The sequence below is a fragment of the Lepidochelys kempii genome, chromosome 5, assembly GCF_965140285.1.
Source record: "Lepidochelys kempii isolate rLepKem1 chromosome 5, rLepKem1.hap1, whole genome shotgun sequence".
NCBI classification, from domain to species: domain Eukaryota; kingdom Metazoa; phylum Chordata; order Testudines; family Cheloniidae; genus Lepidochelys; species Lepidochelys kempii.
Window position 1 is genome coordinate 80,847,556 of NC_136384.1, and position 19,536 is coordinate 80,867,091.

Genomic DNA, 19,536 nt, shown 5'->3' on the forward strand with positions numbered 1-19,536 from the left:
GCAAATATATTAGTTGTCCATGATCACTTTTTCTCTAGCCAGTTTTTTCTGTGCTCCCTTTTCTTCTCTTTGAAAGGAGTTCAAATAATCTTGCAGCACATCCTTTATTCCCCTTAGAACTATGTAATGAAGTTATCTGCTCTCTTGCCCTAATGCTGTCTTGCCAAATACAGATTCTCTGACGTTTTTCAGAATGAATTGAATGCTGCTTGTTGTTGACTATGCATCTGAAACATTTTCCTTCTGGTCTTGAGAGTTATCCTTTTGCTAACTGTGTTAAACATCTCCTGGTGTTCCTCTGTTCCAGTAACTGAATACTAGCCTTCTGCTTCACTGAGCAGCAGAGAGATAAAATGGACAGAAAGAACCCCAAAGGATAAAAAGAGAGGGAGAGACTCAAAGCCCTGCACAGAAAGTCAATTCAGATTTCAGCACAAAGCTTCTAAAAGTTTTTAATTATTATGCAAACTCATCTTAATCCTTTCATGCCCAGAATTAGTTTTTTCCTATCACAAGCTCCATTGCTAACGATGGGCTGGCAGAGAAGTTCACATCTATCCAATATTACTATGCTCATGTTATCTTTACTTGATTCTTCACTAGCCCACACTGTTTACTTTGTTTCATTTTTTAAAATTAACACATCTAAAGTGCTATTTCAATTGGGCTGATTTAAAATATGGCAAGATCTTCTAAAGTCAACAGTCAAAGTGTAGTGTAAATTTAAATTCAAGAGGGAACATAGCAAATAGAACTGTAAATCAGAATACATCATTATCCAAATTTCTGTTGTTAAGATGAGATATACTTTGACTAGCATATTTTCCAGGGCTTTAAAGGCAATGCTACTCAGATCCATATGGTGCACACAAAATGCTTTTAAATTTCTAATCTCCCCATGTTTATGCACTAATGTATCTGCTTTCCTTGCACCCTCCTATAGTATTTGGATACATTTTCAGTATTTCATCTACTGCTGTTGCAATGATGGGCATTAAAATGACACGAGGAACAAGATGATGTTACATATCCTCAGCGTAACATAGCTGGAGATTGACTGAGCAGAAGAATCTTGATGCATTATACTTTTTGCTTAAATACAGTTAACAATCTGTTTGAGGTGGCTCCCTGTATTTTCTATTGGATTATTTTCTAATCTCAGTCTCTCTTCTAACTAAGGCTTCACTATCATAACATTATAATAGTTTGGTACAAACAATGCTAGTTCTTTGAACAGATGTCTCTGCCCAGGGTGCTCCCTTGAATTATTAACTGTCTCTTGTGCTGATGGAAATACAGCATTGACTATTATGTAGGCAGGAGAAAAGTACATGAAATAAGAGAAAAATCTTACATGGGTCTGATCTAAATATCCGAAGGTGTTAAGCTAAGTCCTGGATGTTCTGCAGAGCAACATATAAAAGGGCACACTCATAGTGTGCTTGTCCAGTGAGCTGTAATTTAAAAAAGGTACAAAGAGGTTTCAGTGTAGCAAGATGAACTCTTATGTACTGCTATCCAGCAGCACTGCAAACATGCTGGGTCTTCGGCACTCTTTAAAAAGTTTTCTATACGATAAAACATCTTCAAAATACTTATCCATCATGTGACTTACTGTATATCTCATTAATTTTTATAACTGAAATGTGTGAAAACAGGCCCCAGTTTCAATGTGGCTAAAACCTTCACAGCCTATAGGGAACAAATGCCCTTTAAATTGTTCACACAATTCTTATCAAGCAGCTGGGTCTGTTTAAAGGAAAAAGAAATGAGGAAATCTAATCTCTCCCACCATGAAATATACCGCCATGCCTTTTTGATCCAAAAGGAAGATCAAAACATCATGTGAAGCTTTTCTTCTGAATTTCCATTTTCCAAATCCTATTTCTTAATAACTTATTGCACATTTCAGCTGACCCGATGGCTCTCTTCTAAATGTACTGCTCAACAAGCTAAGAGAGTCAAGCACAGAGCAGGAAATGGGGAGGAAGCACATACTTTAATGCCCCTACTGGATAGAAAGCCCTGTGGCTACGGCATTCACCTGAGAGGTGGCCAATCCCTATTCAAATCCCTTCTTTTTTCTAGGAGTAAAGGGGACTTGAACCAGAGATCTCCCACATCCTGAGTGAGTACCCTAATCCCCTAGGCTAATGGTCATAAGGGAGGGTCTTCTGCCCTGGCTACTTTGTGTGAATTCTCCTGAGGGGCCTGATCCAATAGGCGCACTCAGAGGCAGCCAACCAGATTAGGCTCCCACACACCTACCTTCCCTAGTTCGTGAATCGCTCTGGGGCTTAGGCTGTAGATAAGCACCCAGGCATTTAGAGTAAGGCAACAGTGCACATGCCCAGAGGCAAGGGTGGATTGGGGGTGGGGCCTGGGGCAGAGCTGGGGGTTGAGTACCCCCAGCACATAGGAAAGTCAGCGCCTGTGGCACCAAGTGAATTTAGGGACCTATGTGGGTCAGTGGCTGCCAAGTGGGAGTTCTGCAGATCACAGTGGTACTGACAAGCGGGACTCGGGCACCTAAGGATCTCTGTGGATCACATCCTAAGTAAATTTACTTTTACTTTTGTTCCATTAGATGATGCATTTGTTTGAGATCCCTCCAGCTGGTCACAAAGTACATCAGATCCACTCACATCAACTATCACATAATGGATTTATTCCATGTCCAGAGTAATACTAGAGGTTTTTCAAGGTGAAGCCAATCAATCTTCTGACAAACAAGGGAATATCTGGTTTCTTTCTTTTTTTTAAAAAAAAGAAAATTTCTAACAAGACTGAAAAAATCTAGTGAATCCAACAGCTGTTCTGATCACACTGTTACAAATGCAGAGGAATCTTCTGGTGCTATAATAATAAACTACACATGGGAGCAATAGGGCGGAATGAGCAGCTAAACCGCTTATTGCTCAGTTCACTTTAACCTGCCACCCCCAACTTCTCTAGGGTGTTAAGAGCTTGAGTGGTCTTCAAGGGTGTGAAACTTTCAGCTCAGACACAGTAAATATCTGTTTGTTTTTGTTTAAACCATTTCCCTTCCATGGTTAAGCAATATAACAGGCAGTGCTCAAGCTGGGAGAGGGATGAATAAGGAGGATATAATCCAGGCCCTTTTCTTAGTTGCTTTCTAAGAAAATGGTTTAACATTTCTTCTAATGGGAAGAAGATTCAATTTTTCTTTACAGAAAAATAATTAGGTTAGACTAGGTATGTGCACTGTTTTCAAGAAGCAATATATTAAACTTTAAGCTTTGTTTATACTCATGATAAAGATATGAATAGAAATAAAGATAACTTGTGATATTTTCTAGTTGGATTTGTCCTTTTTGCTCAAAAGCCAGATAATATTTTCCCTTTTATTACTTTGTTCCTTCCAACTTTAATTCATTGTGATCTTACACCAAAAAAGTGGTTTGAGATTAAATGAGGATTTAAACTATTTTAAAAAATGGTGCATTCATTATACCCTTTCCTTCACATCATTGTTGATCGCCCTATTAAAAACCTCTAAACGGTAACTAACAATGTGTACCACTTTGAAATGTGCTTGGACCTGCTTCTCAGTTCTCCTTCAACTGAGAAACCAAAGACAATTTTTAAAAAAGGTTACTTTTTGTCAAAGAGAGAGAGAAAGAGAGGTCACTTCAGCATGGGAGATCAAACAGCTAGCCTCCCCCAGCTCTGAAAGAGTTAGATTTCGCTCTCAAGTTGTGCCTCATCATTAACTCTGAAAAATGTCACACTCCATTTGTACAATGAAAATTTCATGAGCAGTCATAGTGAGGACAAAGTTGAAACAGGTTGGACCCTAAAATCTAGCTGTTTGTTTCACACAGTCTCAAGGTCATTCATCTTGTTTCTTAGGAGGCAAATTCACAATGGTAGGGACCTCAAACCACAAACAGATCGATGTTGTTGCACCTTGCTTGATTCAGGATCAGAGTGGATTGATAAGAAAATGTCACCTTTTATTGAGTATAGCCAAATGATGATGATTTTGCTGTTTAGTCATTATTAGCCTGGGAACATCCAAAATCAGCATTTCTCAAACTGTGAGGCTTGAGTCTTGTTCAGTTGCTCAGACAAGCCACTGGAAAACAGGGGATAGGACTGACCCAGAAAAAAGGATTCCTCCCCCTCCCGTTATGACTTGACAAAACTATAGCTCCTAGTATTCAATACTGAACATGTACAACCTAGCAGAAGATCTTTGCTTTGCTGAACTCAAGAAAGACTAAAGAAGCTGCTGTGTCCTCAGGTTTAAAACTAGTCCAACACAAAGCATCACTGGTAGTCCCTGGAGAAGATCTCCCACTCCCATCCAATTGGGCCGATGTAATTTATTTCTATCAGATAAATGATGAGATTAGTGAATGTAGAACCTACCTCCTGCTGCTTATGAACTAGATGGGAAAAAATATTTTTTTCCCATTTATATTGTCAGTTTTTCCATGTAAACATACAGTACTAATCCAAAATCAGCCACACATGAAGCACGTACAGCACTTGATCAAACCTCTGTGTCCCCAACAACATGAAATAAGATGTTTCTCACTATTCTCATAAAGAACTCAAAGCCTTTGCAGCTTCACTCAAGCAAAAAAAAGGCTGTGAATCTTGGGTGTTGGCAGGTGGGGGCAGGAGTGCAGGAATAGCAAAACCTTCATTTTGAAGCAATTCAGTTTTAATTACACAAGGGACTCAAATTTCACAGTCTTTCAGAAGTCAAAATAAGGGAGACGCAAGCTTATCAGCCAAGTCAAACCCATATCTTGACTGCTTTTTACCACAAGACCAGGCAATTTTGTACATTAATTAAGCAACTGCAGTAAGCAATAGCCCACCGGTGGGCAAACTGTGGCCCAGGGGCCACATCCAGCCCTCCAGCTCCTGCTGGGGAGTGGGGTTTGGGGCTTGCCCTGCTCTGCACAGCTCCTGGAAGCAGGCGGCATGTGCCCCCCTCAGCTCCTATGCGTAGGAGCAGCCAGGGGGCTCCGCACGCTGCCCCTGCCCCAAGCGCCACCTCCACAGCTTCCATTGGCCAGGAACTGCAGCCAATGGGAGCTACAGGGGCGGAGCCTGTGGACAGGGCAGTGCACAGAGGTGCCTGGACACGCCTCCGGATAGCAGCCAGAGGTGGGACATGCCACTGCTTCTGGGAGCTGCTTGAGGTAAGCAAATCCTGGAGCTTGCACTCCTGCCCAAGCCCTGATCCCCCCGCTCCAAACCTCTCGGTCTCATCCCAGAGCACCTGCCCGCACCCCCAGCCGGAGCCCTCCCCCCCGCCGCACCCTAACCCCCAATTTCATGAGCATTCATGGCCTGCCATACAATTTCCATATCCAGATGTGGCCCTCAGGCCACAAAGTTTGTCATCTGCAATAGCTACATTTTAACTGACAGGGAAAATGATTGCCCAATATTACTCTGTAGTCTGGTGCACAGGCAAGAAGCAGCAAAAGGGTCATCTGAAAAGTGCTAAAAAGTAAAACCTCCAACAAGAACAATTCCTTTCTAGGGGCTAAAAACAGAAGCCAGATTTGTGGGGGAGAGGGGTTAATTAATTCCTGACCTATATTCATTATCCCAAGTAACGTTTGTCTAGTGTTCCACAGATTGGAAAAAAAAAAAAAAATCCGTTTTCTAGATGGCTCTCTACTAGTCCAGCCAAATGATCATTCAGCATTTTCTACTTGAGGCAAACTGTTCACAAGATGATGTTCGTTGAGATGTTTACCGTGAAGCAAAACCATCAATTTCATTCTTCTCACTCAAGCTGATTGCTTCAAAATGAAGGTTTTGTTATTCCTGCTCTGCTGCTGCCCCCACCTCCCAATGCCCAAAATTCACAGCTTTTCTTTTGCTTCAGTGACGCTGCAAAGGCTTTGTGGTCCTGGTGTAAAACATACATCACTTGCTCATTAAAACTAAGCTTTTGAGGACATGGCTCATTTACTGACCTCTACTAACGGCCTGGGTTTGCGCTCTACTGCAAACCTGAAGTGGCAGAGTTCACAGTAACTGGTATTTGAAGAGGACAGCCAACGCTCCAGGCAGCTGCGATGAATAGTCCCCAGGGTTCCCATACATTCACATGGAGAGAGCAGGTCTTCCTGACTGCTGCCTTCATGGCAGATCCTGCATATTGGCCTGTCATTGAAAGGGCTGCCAAACAAGAAAGGGAAGTTGCTGGTCAGTATATTAGGTTGTAAAGCACCTAATTTCTCTTACCCCATGTTCCAACGTAACAAGATGGAACGTTCACAGTGTGTCTAGAGTTCACCCTGATTTATACATTAGCATACGGCATGATCCCCAGGCTAACGAATGAAGGCACTTTGATATTCTTGTTCAGAACTGCTGCTACTTCTGGTCTATACAGTTACAAGCTGGAAGGAAGTCCTTAACCGTTGGAGAAGGGAATAGACAGACAATTTACTTACACTGACAAATTTATCATTTCCCACAAAGTAGAGAAAGAAATACACCAGGAAACACTTTGGGGGCTGCACTACAGGAGAAATCTCTAAGTGGAGCAGAGTATATTTTAACCCTATCCCAAAGTGGATGCCCGTTACGTGGATGCCTGTTACAGGGACGCTAGTCATGATTAAGGCTAAGATTTTTATCATGGATATTTTTAGTAAAAGTCAGGGGCTTCCATGAATTTTTCTGTATTGCCCATGACCTGTCCATGACTTTTATTAAAAATATCCATGACACAATAGGTAGGGACTGGACAGCTGCAGGGTGGCTGGGAGTTCTGGGACCCTCACCACCCATGTGGGCTCAGAGCTCCAGGGTCCTCCCTACCTCCTCTCCCCAGCTGGCATGCCACCACTGGTGGAGAGGAGCTACAGGGTCCCCCTGCCTCCCTCCCCAGCGGCAAGGAGTGGTGTGGGAATCCCACAGTCCTCCCGCAGCAGCTGGGAGCTGCTGGGTACCCCCGCTGCCCATGGTGGCTGAGAGCGTGGGGGCCTACTGCCTCAGGCGGCGAGGGTACCTTACAGCTCCCTGCCACCTCCCACAGTGGCAGGACCCTGCAGCTCCCAGCTGCCAGGGCTGAAGTCACAGAGGTCTTTGGAAGTTGCAGAAGTCCGCGACCTCCACGACAAAATCATAGCCTTAGTCATGATCTCTGCCACTGAAGTACAGGGTAAGATGCGCGCACACATACAAACTCTAATTTAGCCTGAAACAATAACCCTGTGACACAAACTGACCTCCAGGTAGCACCATGTACTGCCAAGTATATGAGCAGAGTCTCCAAGCCACATGTGACTGGGCACTAAAGAGATCTGGTCTGGTGAAGGCAGCACCACACATCTGGAGCAATTCCTTATGGCCAGCTAAGGAGCACCATTATTGGGTTCTGAAAGGAACAGTGTGATTCTTCTCAGCCCAAAGAAGGATCACTTTTGATAGGGCACAGATGGGGGAGGGGAAGAGCACCTCTCCCTTACAAAAGCCTTAAGGACTCAGTTCTTCCTTCTTCAGACACACGTAACTATCGGTAACATGCATGAAAAACAAATGAGAGAGGAATAGATCCCTGAAATGCTAGAACTGTAACATGCTAGAGGGGTAGACTAAGTATCTACCTTGAAATGCTTGGATTCCCTGGACCTACAGTTTCAAATCCCAGCAGGATTAACATAGCCATTCATCTGGCCAAGGTACATAAATTGAATAAGCTGCATTTTCATGTGCGTGGATCTTTTGGCTGAGACCTTGAAAACGCCAACTCTGTATGGATGTTCTGGGTTCACAGGGCTTTCTTATAAGAATCATGCCTTTGTGTCTCTGTCACTGACCCAGATTTCCCCTCCTCATTATTGTGCAATGAGTTGCTGCTGCCCACCACCCCTGCTCTGGCTGTTCTTCAATGGTGCCCTGTGTATAAAGGGCTGGGTTTTCCTTTACACTTCACTGGATTTTACACTCTTGTAGTGAAAGGTGGCCTAAGAGAAGGGACAATCCGGCCCTCTGTTTAGTTAAAAAGAAACAAAACCCAGTGGTGTTTGTTATGACATTAAATGCAGATCTGAGCTAGTAAGTTCAGTTTGACAAAAAACTGAAAGGAATAATTGTTTCACTCCAAAAAACCACATTTTTACATGACACCCCAGCAAGTTAATAACGTTCCCCTTTAAACAATGCAGTGGGCGTGATTCTGTGCTCTGTTACACTGGTGTAAATCCAGAACTACTCGAAAGTCACCAGGGAAACGGAGTAGAATTTTGCCCAAAATCTCCTGTGTGAATATTGTCAAACCCTTATGGAGTCTCTTACTAACGTGTTAAGAGAACAAAAAAAAAAACCACCCAGCTTGTGGTCTCAAAAGTATATGACTTAAATATATATTTTGCCACATAATCTGTCAGTCTGCATCAACAGCATGAAAAGCTGCTATCAATCCCATGAGCAATGGCTCCGGCAACAAAGCCTGCACGTGAATCTTCATGAGAGACAGATTCTTTGCCGGTTCAGTGAGTCAGAGCGCGTGGCATGGTTTAGGAATGGCAGTCTGAACAAAATGTGTTATGGCAGTATTAGCAACAGCACGTGAGGAGGGAGGGAGAGGAACGCTGTGTGCAATGTTCTGTACCCTGACAGCGACCATGTGTGTTTGAGATGAAACCCATGCATGAAGCATCATTGGAATGAGTGTTCTCATCAGTAAGTAATGAGTAGCATGCACAAGTCATCAGGGGTAACATTCTGAAGTTTCCTTCTACAAATCGGGAGAAATTATTGAAACTTATTCACTTGACCATCCGCATCTTCAGACACCACTGCCACACTTTTTTTGCATGAAGGTATAATGAGAGTTTAATCATAAAAGGTGAGAGGTGATGATGATGAAATAATAGTGACGAGCTACCAATTATCACAGTAGTAAATCTTACGCGAGCAGCAACACGTCTATCTTCTTCTTCTTCTGCGTGTGACTTAAAATAGAAAACTAAACATGGTGAATTTTAGCTTCTTACTTAATGGTCATAGAAACAGGTATGACTGAGCCTGTATGTGTGTTTGGCTTTTTTATAAAGATCTCTTGTCTGACACAGACTTGAATGCTGTAATTCTAGCCCCTTTCTGCACTTCTTAGCTAAAACAGTTTAATGATCAATTACATGTTTGTTTATTTTTTATTTGGTACTACTGTACCTCTGTGTAGCAAGAGTCCTTACTACTGTTGACAGAAGCTGCCCGTCCTTGGCTGAAACTTGCATGACATACTGCGGCTGTCCATTCACAAGACTGCTACAATCCTCCACCGTCTTTACTAGGGGAGCAGCTGAACTGGTGCAGTCTGGTAAGACTTCAGGCAGGTGACTGCAGCGGCTGGTTGTCATGGTAATAGACAGCAATTACTCTGCTAATGGTTTTCACATTCATACAGAATTTCCATCTAGGAACAGATCAGAAAACAATTTATTAAAGCAGGGCTGTTAACAGTGAATGCAAAATTACAGGCAACCAACATCCCATTAAAATGAAACAGGGTTGGAGTAGCACCTTATCTTCTTAGAAATTTTACACACACACACACAAGAAATTGTGGCATTTAATAACAATGCAGCAGGCATATGTGTGTGTGTAACTATCATATTGATCTCTATGAAATGAGAGGGTTTTCTTTTTTTAAAAAAAGAAATAAACCCCCAAAGCTACCTACCTCTTGGTATTGAAAGAAATCTTAAAATATTACTTATAGTTGAAAAATAACAACTTGTGCAATGTGCATATCTAGGAAGCAACTGCATATACAGGGTTTCCTTTGTTTTTCTCTGTAGATTTTTAAAGTCATGGTGTTGATAAATGAAAAGATTGGAACCTTTTGTCTGTCTCTTTTGCCTGTGTTGCAAATGAATGTATGAAGTTCATTTTAACTTGACACTTGCCTCTGACCACAAACTGACAGTGTTATGTCTTGAAAGAGAAAGTACTGTAGTTGATGATCTACTCTATGAAATCCCTCTGTGAAAATAATCCATTATTGCTAAGTGCATTACTTCACCAAACACAGCAGAATAGGGAAACAACAAATACCAAGCATTTATGACACAAACACTTAATGATAGCCTGCATGCAATAATAATTCATGCCACAAGGAGAGGTAAAAATCATAGCATGCATATGGCTCTCTCATATGTTTGGCTCATTTTCCCACCACTTAGAATATATTTTATATGCTGTCCTGGATAGTGGTAGATAGTGGTAATTGCAAAGCAAAGGTTACGTTAGCAATAAGGGAAGACGACAGAGCCTTTGTACATGAATTCTTTACAGCTTCACATAATGATGCTCATTATGTCCAGGTATGATTTTTAAGGCAAGGCAGTGTGAGTCAATGTATAGGACATCGGACACAGTACCTGGAGACTTGGTTTCCAGCTCTGTCACTGAATCAATGTAGTACTGGGCAGGCCACTTGGGCCCTGATCCTTTTTTGGAGTTAGGTGCCTAAATACCTCTTGAGGGTCTGGGCTTAACTTCTCTAGACCTTAGTTTCTCCATCTATAGAATGTGAATGATCCCCTCATCCCCCCATCTTCCTTTGTAAGATGCCTTCAGATCCATGGATGTAAAATACCACTTTAAGTGCTATGAATGATCATTATTCTTTGTGCAAATTGGAGCCAGACTTGTATCGTGCCTAAGTGTTTCTGTCTGTGCACAACGTTTAGTCCATCTAAAAAACCAAAACTTAATTCATGTTTCAGCCACCATTATTTGTACAGTACTGTGTGCTAAGAATCAAACCGTGCATTTAAATATTAATAATTACTTCTTTTAAGAGCCCTTTAGAAATGTGTCTTTAAATAATGAATTAATGTAACTGGATCTCTTTGGATTTGAATAGACACTGGAATGTCACTGTTGAATTTTTGAAGTCTCCTGACTGAATCTCTTTGGCAGTAAGACCTTGGGAGATGCAAGGATGTGATGGTGATGCCATGTCATTTGTACAATGCAAGCTTTGGAATGGATGCAGGCCTTCTTAGACAGGTTTCTAAGAATAGGAAAGAATGCCTGGGAACGTGTGTGTTTTAATGGGATCATTTTCAGCTACTTTTCAAACTCTACACCCCAGAGAGAAGTGGATGCTGATGAGCCAGCTTACAGTAGTTTCAATGTTCAGAGAACAGGGAAAAGAAAGAAATCACATTCTGATCCTCATTTACAATGAAAATGAAGCAAATGACTAATTTCAAAACCATTAGCACATAAAAGATGAAGACTTCTTATGAGAATAGGACCCACAGGATTTCCAAGGAGAGTGTGCAGGGACATGATTACCAGTAACACTTTTGTTTTAAAATACATGCTGAGACTGTTCAACAAGAATATGCAGCAGCAGAGTAGCTGCTTCATTAAACTTAAATAGCCTAGACGGTACTGTGCTTACAGATCCATGCTACAGAACTATATATTTCCCTTCTGGTTGCTTCACTGACCTCATTATGTACAACAGCAAATTTATCGTTCCATAGAAAGTGACCATCCAAGCCTTTACAAACACATCCATCAGCCATTTGATAAGTTTTTAAGAGCATTTTCTGAAACACCAGACGATGCAACTAACTGCAGACTATTAAAGCACCCAGAACTCTTAGTTGTAGCTAACTCCCATCTGTATTGTTAATTCAAATCCTTGTGCACAGCACTGCCTTGACATTCCAGGCTAGTGTAGCCACCTTGCCCTATTCTTTTGTCTAATTTAATAATTTTCACTTTTCTAATGGAAAAAACATTTTCACAAAACCGATAATGACATTAATTCAGGCCTTGAGAATAACTTTAAAAAAATTGTTTCAATTCTAGCATAGATCTAAAATGTAATTAACTTGACTCAAACACAGTACTCCGGGGAGTGTATTTCATGCAAACTGCATCCCACAGTATATGCTTGGAATTAATACAATGACAGGCTTAAATAATAAGCACATATTGTACTCTGAGGTGAAGACCAAGATTAATTGTCCTGAGAGGTACATACTAAGGCAAAGCTGAAGTCAATGCTGATTCTGAAGAACAATAAATCTTTATAGCCAATAAAACCCCAAATTCATTCAGAATGTTTTCCATCCAAAATATGTGGAAATCTCTCCATTGTGGCCACAAATATCTTAGCAGAAGGGGAGAGATTAAGACCAAAGGCAAGGAAGAAAATGTGTCTTTCCATATGGCATTTAATGAGAAATGTAATACTGAGGAGGTAGGAGGACTATTTTAGATGCCAGGAGTTGCAGAGAAAGGCAGTACTAATACAAAGTGACAAGACCATATGAAAGGATCGAGGTGAACAGAAAAAGGTATTAGTGAGATAAACTTGCCCCAAACTTTGAAATTAGAAACCCCAGGAGGGCAGTCCTAGACTTGATCCTATTTCTAATGAAAGCTGGCATTAAGTGTATACTTATTGACACACTTGAGAAAATGTTTATAATCTATCATTTCCTCTCTCTGCCTTGATTACTGCAACTTCCTCGTCTGTACTCTGATTCCCATCTTGCCCCTCTCCTATCTAACCAAAATTCGACTGAGAAAATTATCTTTCCATTGTGCTGTTCAAACCATGAATCTTCCTGTTCTCCTAGTGCCCAGTGACTACTATGTGCCTGCTGAATTATGGTAGTACTTTGCACTTATATGTAACATTTTTTCTGAGAAACTAGAAACACCTTACAACAAATAATACAGTACATCTCAATAACCCCTTTGAGGCAGAGAAGTAGAGAGTGGAACTGAGGCCCCAAAAGTGTTTAAGTAAATTACACAAGGTTATTCTGGAAGTCTGTGGCAGAGCTAGGAACCATATATCCTGAATCCTAGTCTTCTGCTTTAGCCATAGGGCTCTATCCTTCTCCCCATAATGACTTACTAAAAATTACAAGATACTATTCCAGCAAAGGTCAGCCCTAGCTTATAGACACTCCCTTCCTTCCTGATCTGCTGCTCCCACCCCATGTGGTACTATACAGCTCACTGGTGGTATTATCTCCCCGCACCCTTTTTTAAAAAAAAAAAGATTATTCCAAGCCCCTTTCTGTGGGCTTTTCAAACACAAAAGCAGACAATATACAGATCAGGAAGCTTCTCTCTCTTCCCCACCAACCCTTTACAATGAAGGGGCAAAATGCGATGCAGAGGCTACCAGTAGGCCCTTAGACACAAGAGCCACCACATGTTGGCAATCCACGGTATGGAATGAAATTATAGGCCATTATAGGCTACACCAACAGCTGAGTATTCTTGACAACAAACAGTTACTTAAATAGCTTTTCTTTATAGAAGGATTTTCCTCCTGTAGGAGACTTGTAACTCTGGGATTAAGAGAAACTACAGGACTCCAGAAATACTTGTATGCAAGGCACTCGGACTCTTAAGTTCTATTCAAACACATGGAGATGTCAAAAACCAGCCTCAACAGCCAGGGGAGGAATTTCAACAGCTCACCTGAATTTACAATGGGCACATACATTGAATCCTCAGTGCACATTTGACTATTGTGCATAAATTGAATTCATTTCTTAAACCCATAAAGCACCATCATGCTGATGAATTCAATTACAATAGTGGATTTTCAGTTTTAACCATGGGAGAATCTCTTCAGAGCTTCAGTAGAAACCCTGAGTTGTTTGGAATGGATTCCCATGAGACAAAAAAGCTCTTATACTGTAAGGCAGTAGGAGGCAAAAGTTACACAAATATTGAAGTGGAGCTCTTGCATAAACACTGCCCATTTGTGCTTTTTCAGCACCCTTATTAAAAACAGTACATAATGCATCTGTTGTATTCATATGCTTGGAAACGCATTCGCTTTTCCCATCTTACAGTCTCAGGAGCCTCTGATTCATTTCAAGAAATGCAACTCAAACTTATATCAATCAGCTTTGAGACTTTAGAACCAAGGGGGAGGGGGGAAACACACACACACTAACTTGTTAGCTGGAGAAGGCTTCCCTAAGGAGTGTTTTAGTCATGGAAAAACAAAAAACAAATCTGTGGGGGCGCTTTGGTTTCTATTAATTTATTTTTAAATTCCTTCAGAAAATGTATCTGTCTCTCCAAAATCTTTCCCCCTAGTCTAACACTACCTGTTGCTCACTGTTTTAAGTTATCATTAAGCATCAAGGAGAAATGATAAGCTAGTGATGTTCAAGGCCAAACAGGAAACCAGGCCACATATTGCTCTTGCCAGTCCTTACGTGACTTGATAAGATCATGTTTTCTAAGGGCCTCAGTGGAGCTCCTCAATTTGCCTGACAAATTTTGCTGGTGAAGATGAATCCATTTTGCCCAGAAGTCTTTATGAAAATATGTCACACAAAAACAAGAAGTTTATGTTCATATGCTTTTGCTATTATTAAAAACTGCAAACTTTTATTTCAGGACAGTTTAATGTTTTTTGAACATATATGACTGTGTATCGCAGAACAGGAGTACTTAACTATGTCAATGTCATTCTGAAAAATATCATTTGGGGACTGCCAGAAGGTGAGCTTGTCCTTTAAGGGAGTTGAGCTCAGCCCTACCTGTGCCTAGTTAACTTCCTCCTCAGGCACTGGGTATTTAGGTTTCCTATAAGAGGAAGCCTGCTCATCTCAGTGAGAAGGGAGATGGAAGGCTCCCTTGCAGAAAGGTCAGGTGGGTGATATGAAGGGCAGAGGGAGGCTGGCTCTCTGTAGTGAGCTTGAAAGGCAGCTCTGGGAGACCCTGAGCCTTGACACAAGGATAACTGGGAAGCCCTGGGAAAGGGTACTGCTTTAAGCAGTGTTGAAAGGAATTGATGCTTGCAGTTGCTTAGAGAGTTGAGCCTGGGACTTCAGTGAGGGTGGGAGGAAGAACCCCCTTTGATGGCTTTGTGACAACAGGGAAAGTGAACTGCTGAACTCAGGAGGGAGCTAGAATAGGAACTACTGCCCAGAGATGGTGAAGATGTTAGGTAGCCCGGGGAGGATGCAGCCTGAGCAAACAGTGGAAGATCTCTGTAGTCTGAGGACAGCTGCGAGATGGCTTTGTTTCCATTAGACTTGTTCTATTAATTCTTGAAGGGGTGGAAGTGTGTGATATACCTGGAGCGCTTAGTCATGTCACTGATCCAGCAGTGCTGGGAGCTGGAGGACCACTGTGGGGAGGCAGTACGTTTACCAGAGTGGGGAGATTAAGGCAGATACTTTACCTTCCTTGGCTTCTGGGAAGGCAATATTGCCACATATGGTGGGATCTACATCTCAGATTAGAGACTAGCATAAACCCTGAAGCATGAGGTTTAATATTTTCAAAAATTCTTATAACTGATAACTCTGGATAGTCTTTTCATATGAATGTTCAATCCTCTTGTATGTTATTGGCCCCAGTGGCTTCCTGGGGCAATGAGTTCCACAGTCTAATGATAAACTGTGTGGGGGACAAAGTATTTCCTTTTATTGGCTTTGGATTTCCTAGCCTGTTTTCACTGAAGATCCCCTTGCTCTTGGGTAAACACAGAGAGCAGAAGTTCCTACTCTACCTTCTACCATTCATTTTCTTCCCATATTGCTCTCCTCCCTTACTTTTCTTCATTCTAAGGTAGAATCCTAATGTTTTCAATCTCTTCATATGATTTTTTCCACACTCCTCAACCTTCTCTGACCATTTTTGAGATTGGTATTGCACATGGTATTCCAGACAAGGCCCACTCCACTGATCTTCTATATCTTTAAAACATAATCGCAACTATACATATAAAATGATGGGGTCTAAATTACCTCTTACCACTCAAGAAAGAGACCTTGGAGTCATTGTGGATAGTTTTCTGAAAACATCCACTCAATGTGCAGCTGCAGTCAAAAAAGCGAAAAGAATGCTGGGAGTCATTAAGAAAGGGATAGTTAATAAGACAGAAAATATATTGCCTCTGTATAAATCCATGGTACACCCACATCTTGAATACTGCATGCAGATGTGGTCGTCCCATCTCAAAAAAGACATATTGGAATTGGAAAGGATTCAGAAAAGGGCCACAAAAATTATTAGGGGTATGGAACGGCTTTCGTATGAGGAGAGATTAATAAGACTGGGACTTTTCAGCTTGGAAAAGAGAGGACTAAGGGGAGATATGATTGAGGTTTATAAAATCATGACTGGTGTAGAGAAAGTAAATAAGGAAGTGTTATTTACTCCTTCTCATAACACGGGTCACCAAAAGCAATTAATTGGTAGCAGGTTCAAAACAAACAAAAGGAAGTATTTCTTCACACAATGCACAGTCAACCTGTGGAACTGTTTGTCAGAGGATGTTGTGAAGGCCAAGACTATAAGAGGATTCAAAAAAGAACTAGATAAATTCATGGAGAGGAGGTCCATCAATGGCTATTAGCCAGGATGGGCAGGGATGGTGTCCCTATCCTGTTTGCCAGAAACTGGGAATAAGTGACAGGGAATGGATCACTTGATGATTACCTGTTCCATTCATTCCCTCTGGGGCACTTGGCATTGGCCACTGTCAGAAGACAGGATACTGGGCTAGATGGACCTGTGGTCTGACCCAGTATGGGTCATATTATACCCATTCTTATTATAGTATTCTCTGTATTATTCACCATCCCAGCCCATAGGCACAGGTGGGGCTGAGCACAACTCCCTTAAAGCTCCAGGTCATTCTGTGACTTTTTTTTCTAACTCTCCTACAGCTCTGGGCAAGTTTGACCCCAGCTGCAGTTTGAATGCTGCATTCACCTTCCCTGACAGTTCTCAGAACCAGAATTTCCTGGTTGCTACCTTTCATTTATCACCTTACCCCTTCCTTGGGCATCTAGATGGCTCTGATATGCAGTGGGAGACTAAGATGATTGTATGTTTAAAACACAGGCACAGGAGTCAGGAGGCCTGGTTTCTGTTGTGCGACCCTGGACAAATTACTTAACCTCTCTGCGCCTATTTTCACTTAAAACACAAAATAAGAACCAGGATTCTTAGCTACCTTAATATTGTTAAAAGTTGCAAAGTCAAGAACTCATTGGCACACAGAGGCCGGATTAACTGACCTCTGGCATTTCTGAATACTTGACTTTGCAACCATAATGTTCTCTCAACATAGTTTCTGTATGTATTTCCCCAGGTGTTTTAAAAATAGCAAAACTGAACTGCCCCAGAAATTGTCATGTGGAATCATAGTGAAACTCACATGGTTCCAACCCTACCGATGAACCTTTAGATCTACTGTACAGACTTCTGCCACTTGAGCAAGTGATGGCAGAGGCAGTAGGTTGTCATCCTATATGTTATAGACCAGCTCCACAGGGGGATGAGACACTTTTTGCCACTGGGTTTCACAGATATCTGCCGACAGAAGAGGAACTGTGAGAGTCAGGAATCCTGGGTCTATTCCAGGCTCCAGAGCAGAGTAGTCTCTAGTAGTCAAAGACCCTTCTGCCCTTGTCCCCTCCAGTTTATGTCTATCCTACTGCTGTCTCCCTAACCCACCCCAGCTCCTCATCTGATTTCAACTGCCTCCCACCACCGCTCTGGATTCCTTGTCCCAGTTTCCTGGTCCTATGTCACTCTTCCTCCCCCCAATCCCTCAGATGGATGTTCCAGACTGGCAAAATTATAAGGCTTCCCAACATTTCAACACTTCCCAGTCTAAATTTTTGGTTGCTTAACTATAGGCTAGCTCTGCCTACAACAAAGCATGTTCAGAACATCTGATTAGAGGGATTATAAGTGTAGCAACCTCCATCATAGCTAGTCACCAAAGATTGAACCCAAGCCATCCAGACTTAAAAGCATGAGCTTCTACTACTTGAGTGCAAGATATAACTCCCTTAGCTGGTAGTTATACAGTTATCCTCTAAAAGTCCACCGGAGGAGGGCATAAAACACAAGTTGGACAGTGAATTACAAAAATGCAATATATTATTATTAGACCTGCAATACTTTTCACAAAGAACATCAGCAGGGGATCAACTGGGAGTTTAAGAATATTTGGAAAACAATTTTAAAATAACATTCAGTGCTGTAGTTTAAAAGAAAAAAACCTGTTAAAACTCCTAACTTAGCAGCATTCAGTGTTGAAGAAAAACAACTTCTAGGAGCTATGGGATACAAGTTGAGAATGTTGAAACAGAAAGATGTTATGCATATTTATCTCTTGAGCAAGGCATTCTATGTAATACTTGCAAGATTTCACTGTAATGTTTTACAACATATAGCAGTGCAATGCTGATTCCATTGATATTGTTGAGTAATTTAGGATGATTTTATTTCAGCTCACATCTTACTAGTTTTGAATACTGTAGATAATTTTCAGCTCAATTGATCTGAACATGCAGAGCTTTAAAACTGCTATGCTCTAAACTGTATATTAACTGCAATTTTATAAACGTGCATGTTAGAGAGAACTGACTGCCACTACTACTAGACAGTGGCACAAGGCACTTCAGTGTGAATCACAGAAATGTAGGACTGGAAAGGACATCAACAGGTCATCTAGTCCAAACCTTGCACTGAGGCAGGACTGAGTAATAACAACTAAACCAGGGGTCAGCAACCTTTCAGAAGTGGTGTGCCGAGTCTTCATTTATTCCCTCTAATTTAAGGTTTCCCGTGCCAGTAATACATTTTAATGTTTTTAGAAGGTCTCTTTCTAGAAGTCTAATATAGAACTAAACTATTGTTGTATGTAAAGTAAAGAAGGTTTTTAAAATGCTTAAGCAGCTTCATTTAAAATTAAATTAAAATGCAGAGCCCCCCCCGGACTGGTGGCCAGGACCCAGGCAGGGTGAGTGCCACTGAAAATCAGCTCGCGTGCCGCCTTTGGCACGCATGCCATAGGTTGCCTACCCCTGACCTAGACCATCCCTGACAGGTGTTTGTCTAACCTCCTCTTAAAAACCTCCAATGACTGATATAAGCTCTCTAGGTAATTTGTCCAGTGCTTAACTACCCTTACAGTTTGGAAGTTTTTCCTAATGTCTAACCTAAATCTCCCTTGCTTGTCCTTTCCTCAGTGGTTAAGGAGGCCATTTATAAACAAGCTTCTCTTTATAAACAACCTTTTATATACTTGGAAACTTATCTGGTCTCTTCTCCCCCTTCCCCCAGTCTTCTTTTCAGACTAAACAAACCCATTCTTTCAATCTTTCCTCATAGGTCATATCTTCTAGGCCTTCGATCATTTTTGTCACTCTTCTCTGGACTTCCTTCAATTTGTCCATATCTTTTTCCAAAGAGAGGTGCCCGGAACTGGACACCTCACTTCAGTTGAGGCCTTATCAGTGCTGAGTAGAGTGAAGAATTATGTATCATGTCTTGCTTTCAACACTCCTCTGAATGCATCCCAGAATTATATTTGTTTTTTTGCAACAGTATTACATTGTTGGCTCTTAGTTTGTGATCCACTATAACCCCCAGATCCTTTTCTGGAGTATTCCTTCCTTGGCAGTCATTTCCCATTTTCTATTTGTTCAATTGATTATTCCTTCCTAAGTGTAGTACTGATTGAATTTCATCCTATATCATTTCTCCAGTTTG

The 19,536-nt window shown here is 41.5% G+C and overlaps 1 protein-coding gene across 2 annotated transcripts in view; it reads right to left on the minus strand.

Annotated features, from left to right (window-relative positions):
• MARCHF3 (membrane associated ring-CH-type finger 3) overlaps window positions 1-19,536 on the minus strand; it is a 95,721-nt gene that overhangs the window by 15,863 nt on the left and 60,322 nt on the right. For both annotated transcript variants that reach the window (XM_073344854.1, XM_073344855.1), the window contains 2 exons: window positions 9,181-9,424; window positions 5,970-6,174 (listed from right to left, as the gene is read on the minus strand). In XM_073344854.1, coding sequence (XP_073200955.1) covers window positions 5,970-6,174; window positions 9,181-9,368 — 393 coding nt within the window. In that variant the 5' untranslated portion in view covers window positions 9,369-9,424. The remainder of the gene's footprint in view (window positions 1-5,969; window positions 6,175-9,180; window positions 9,425-19,536) is intronic.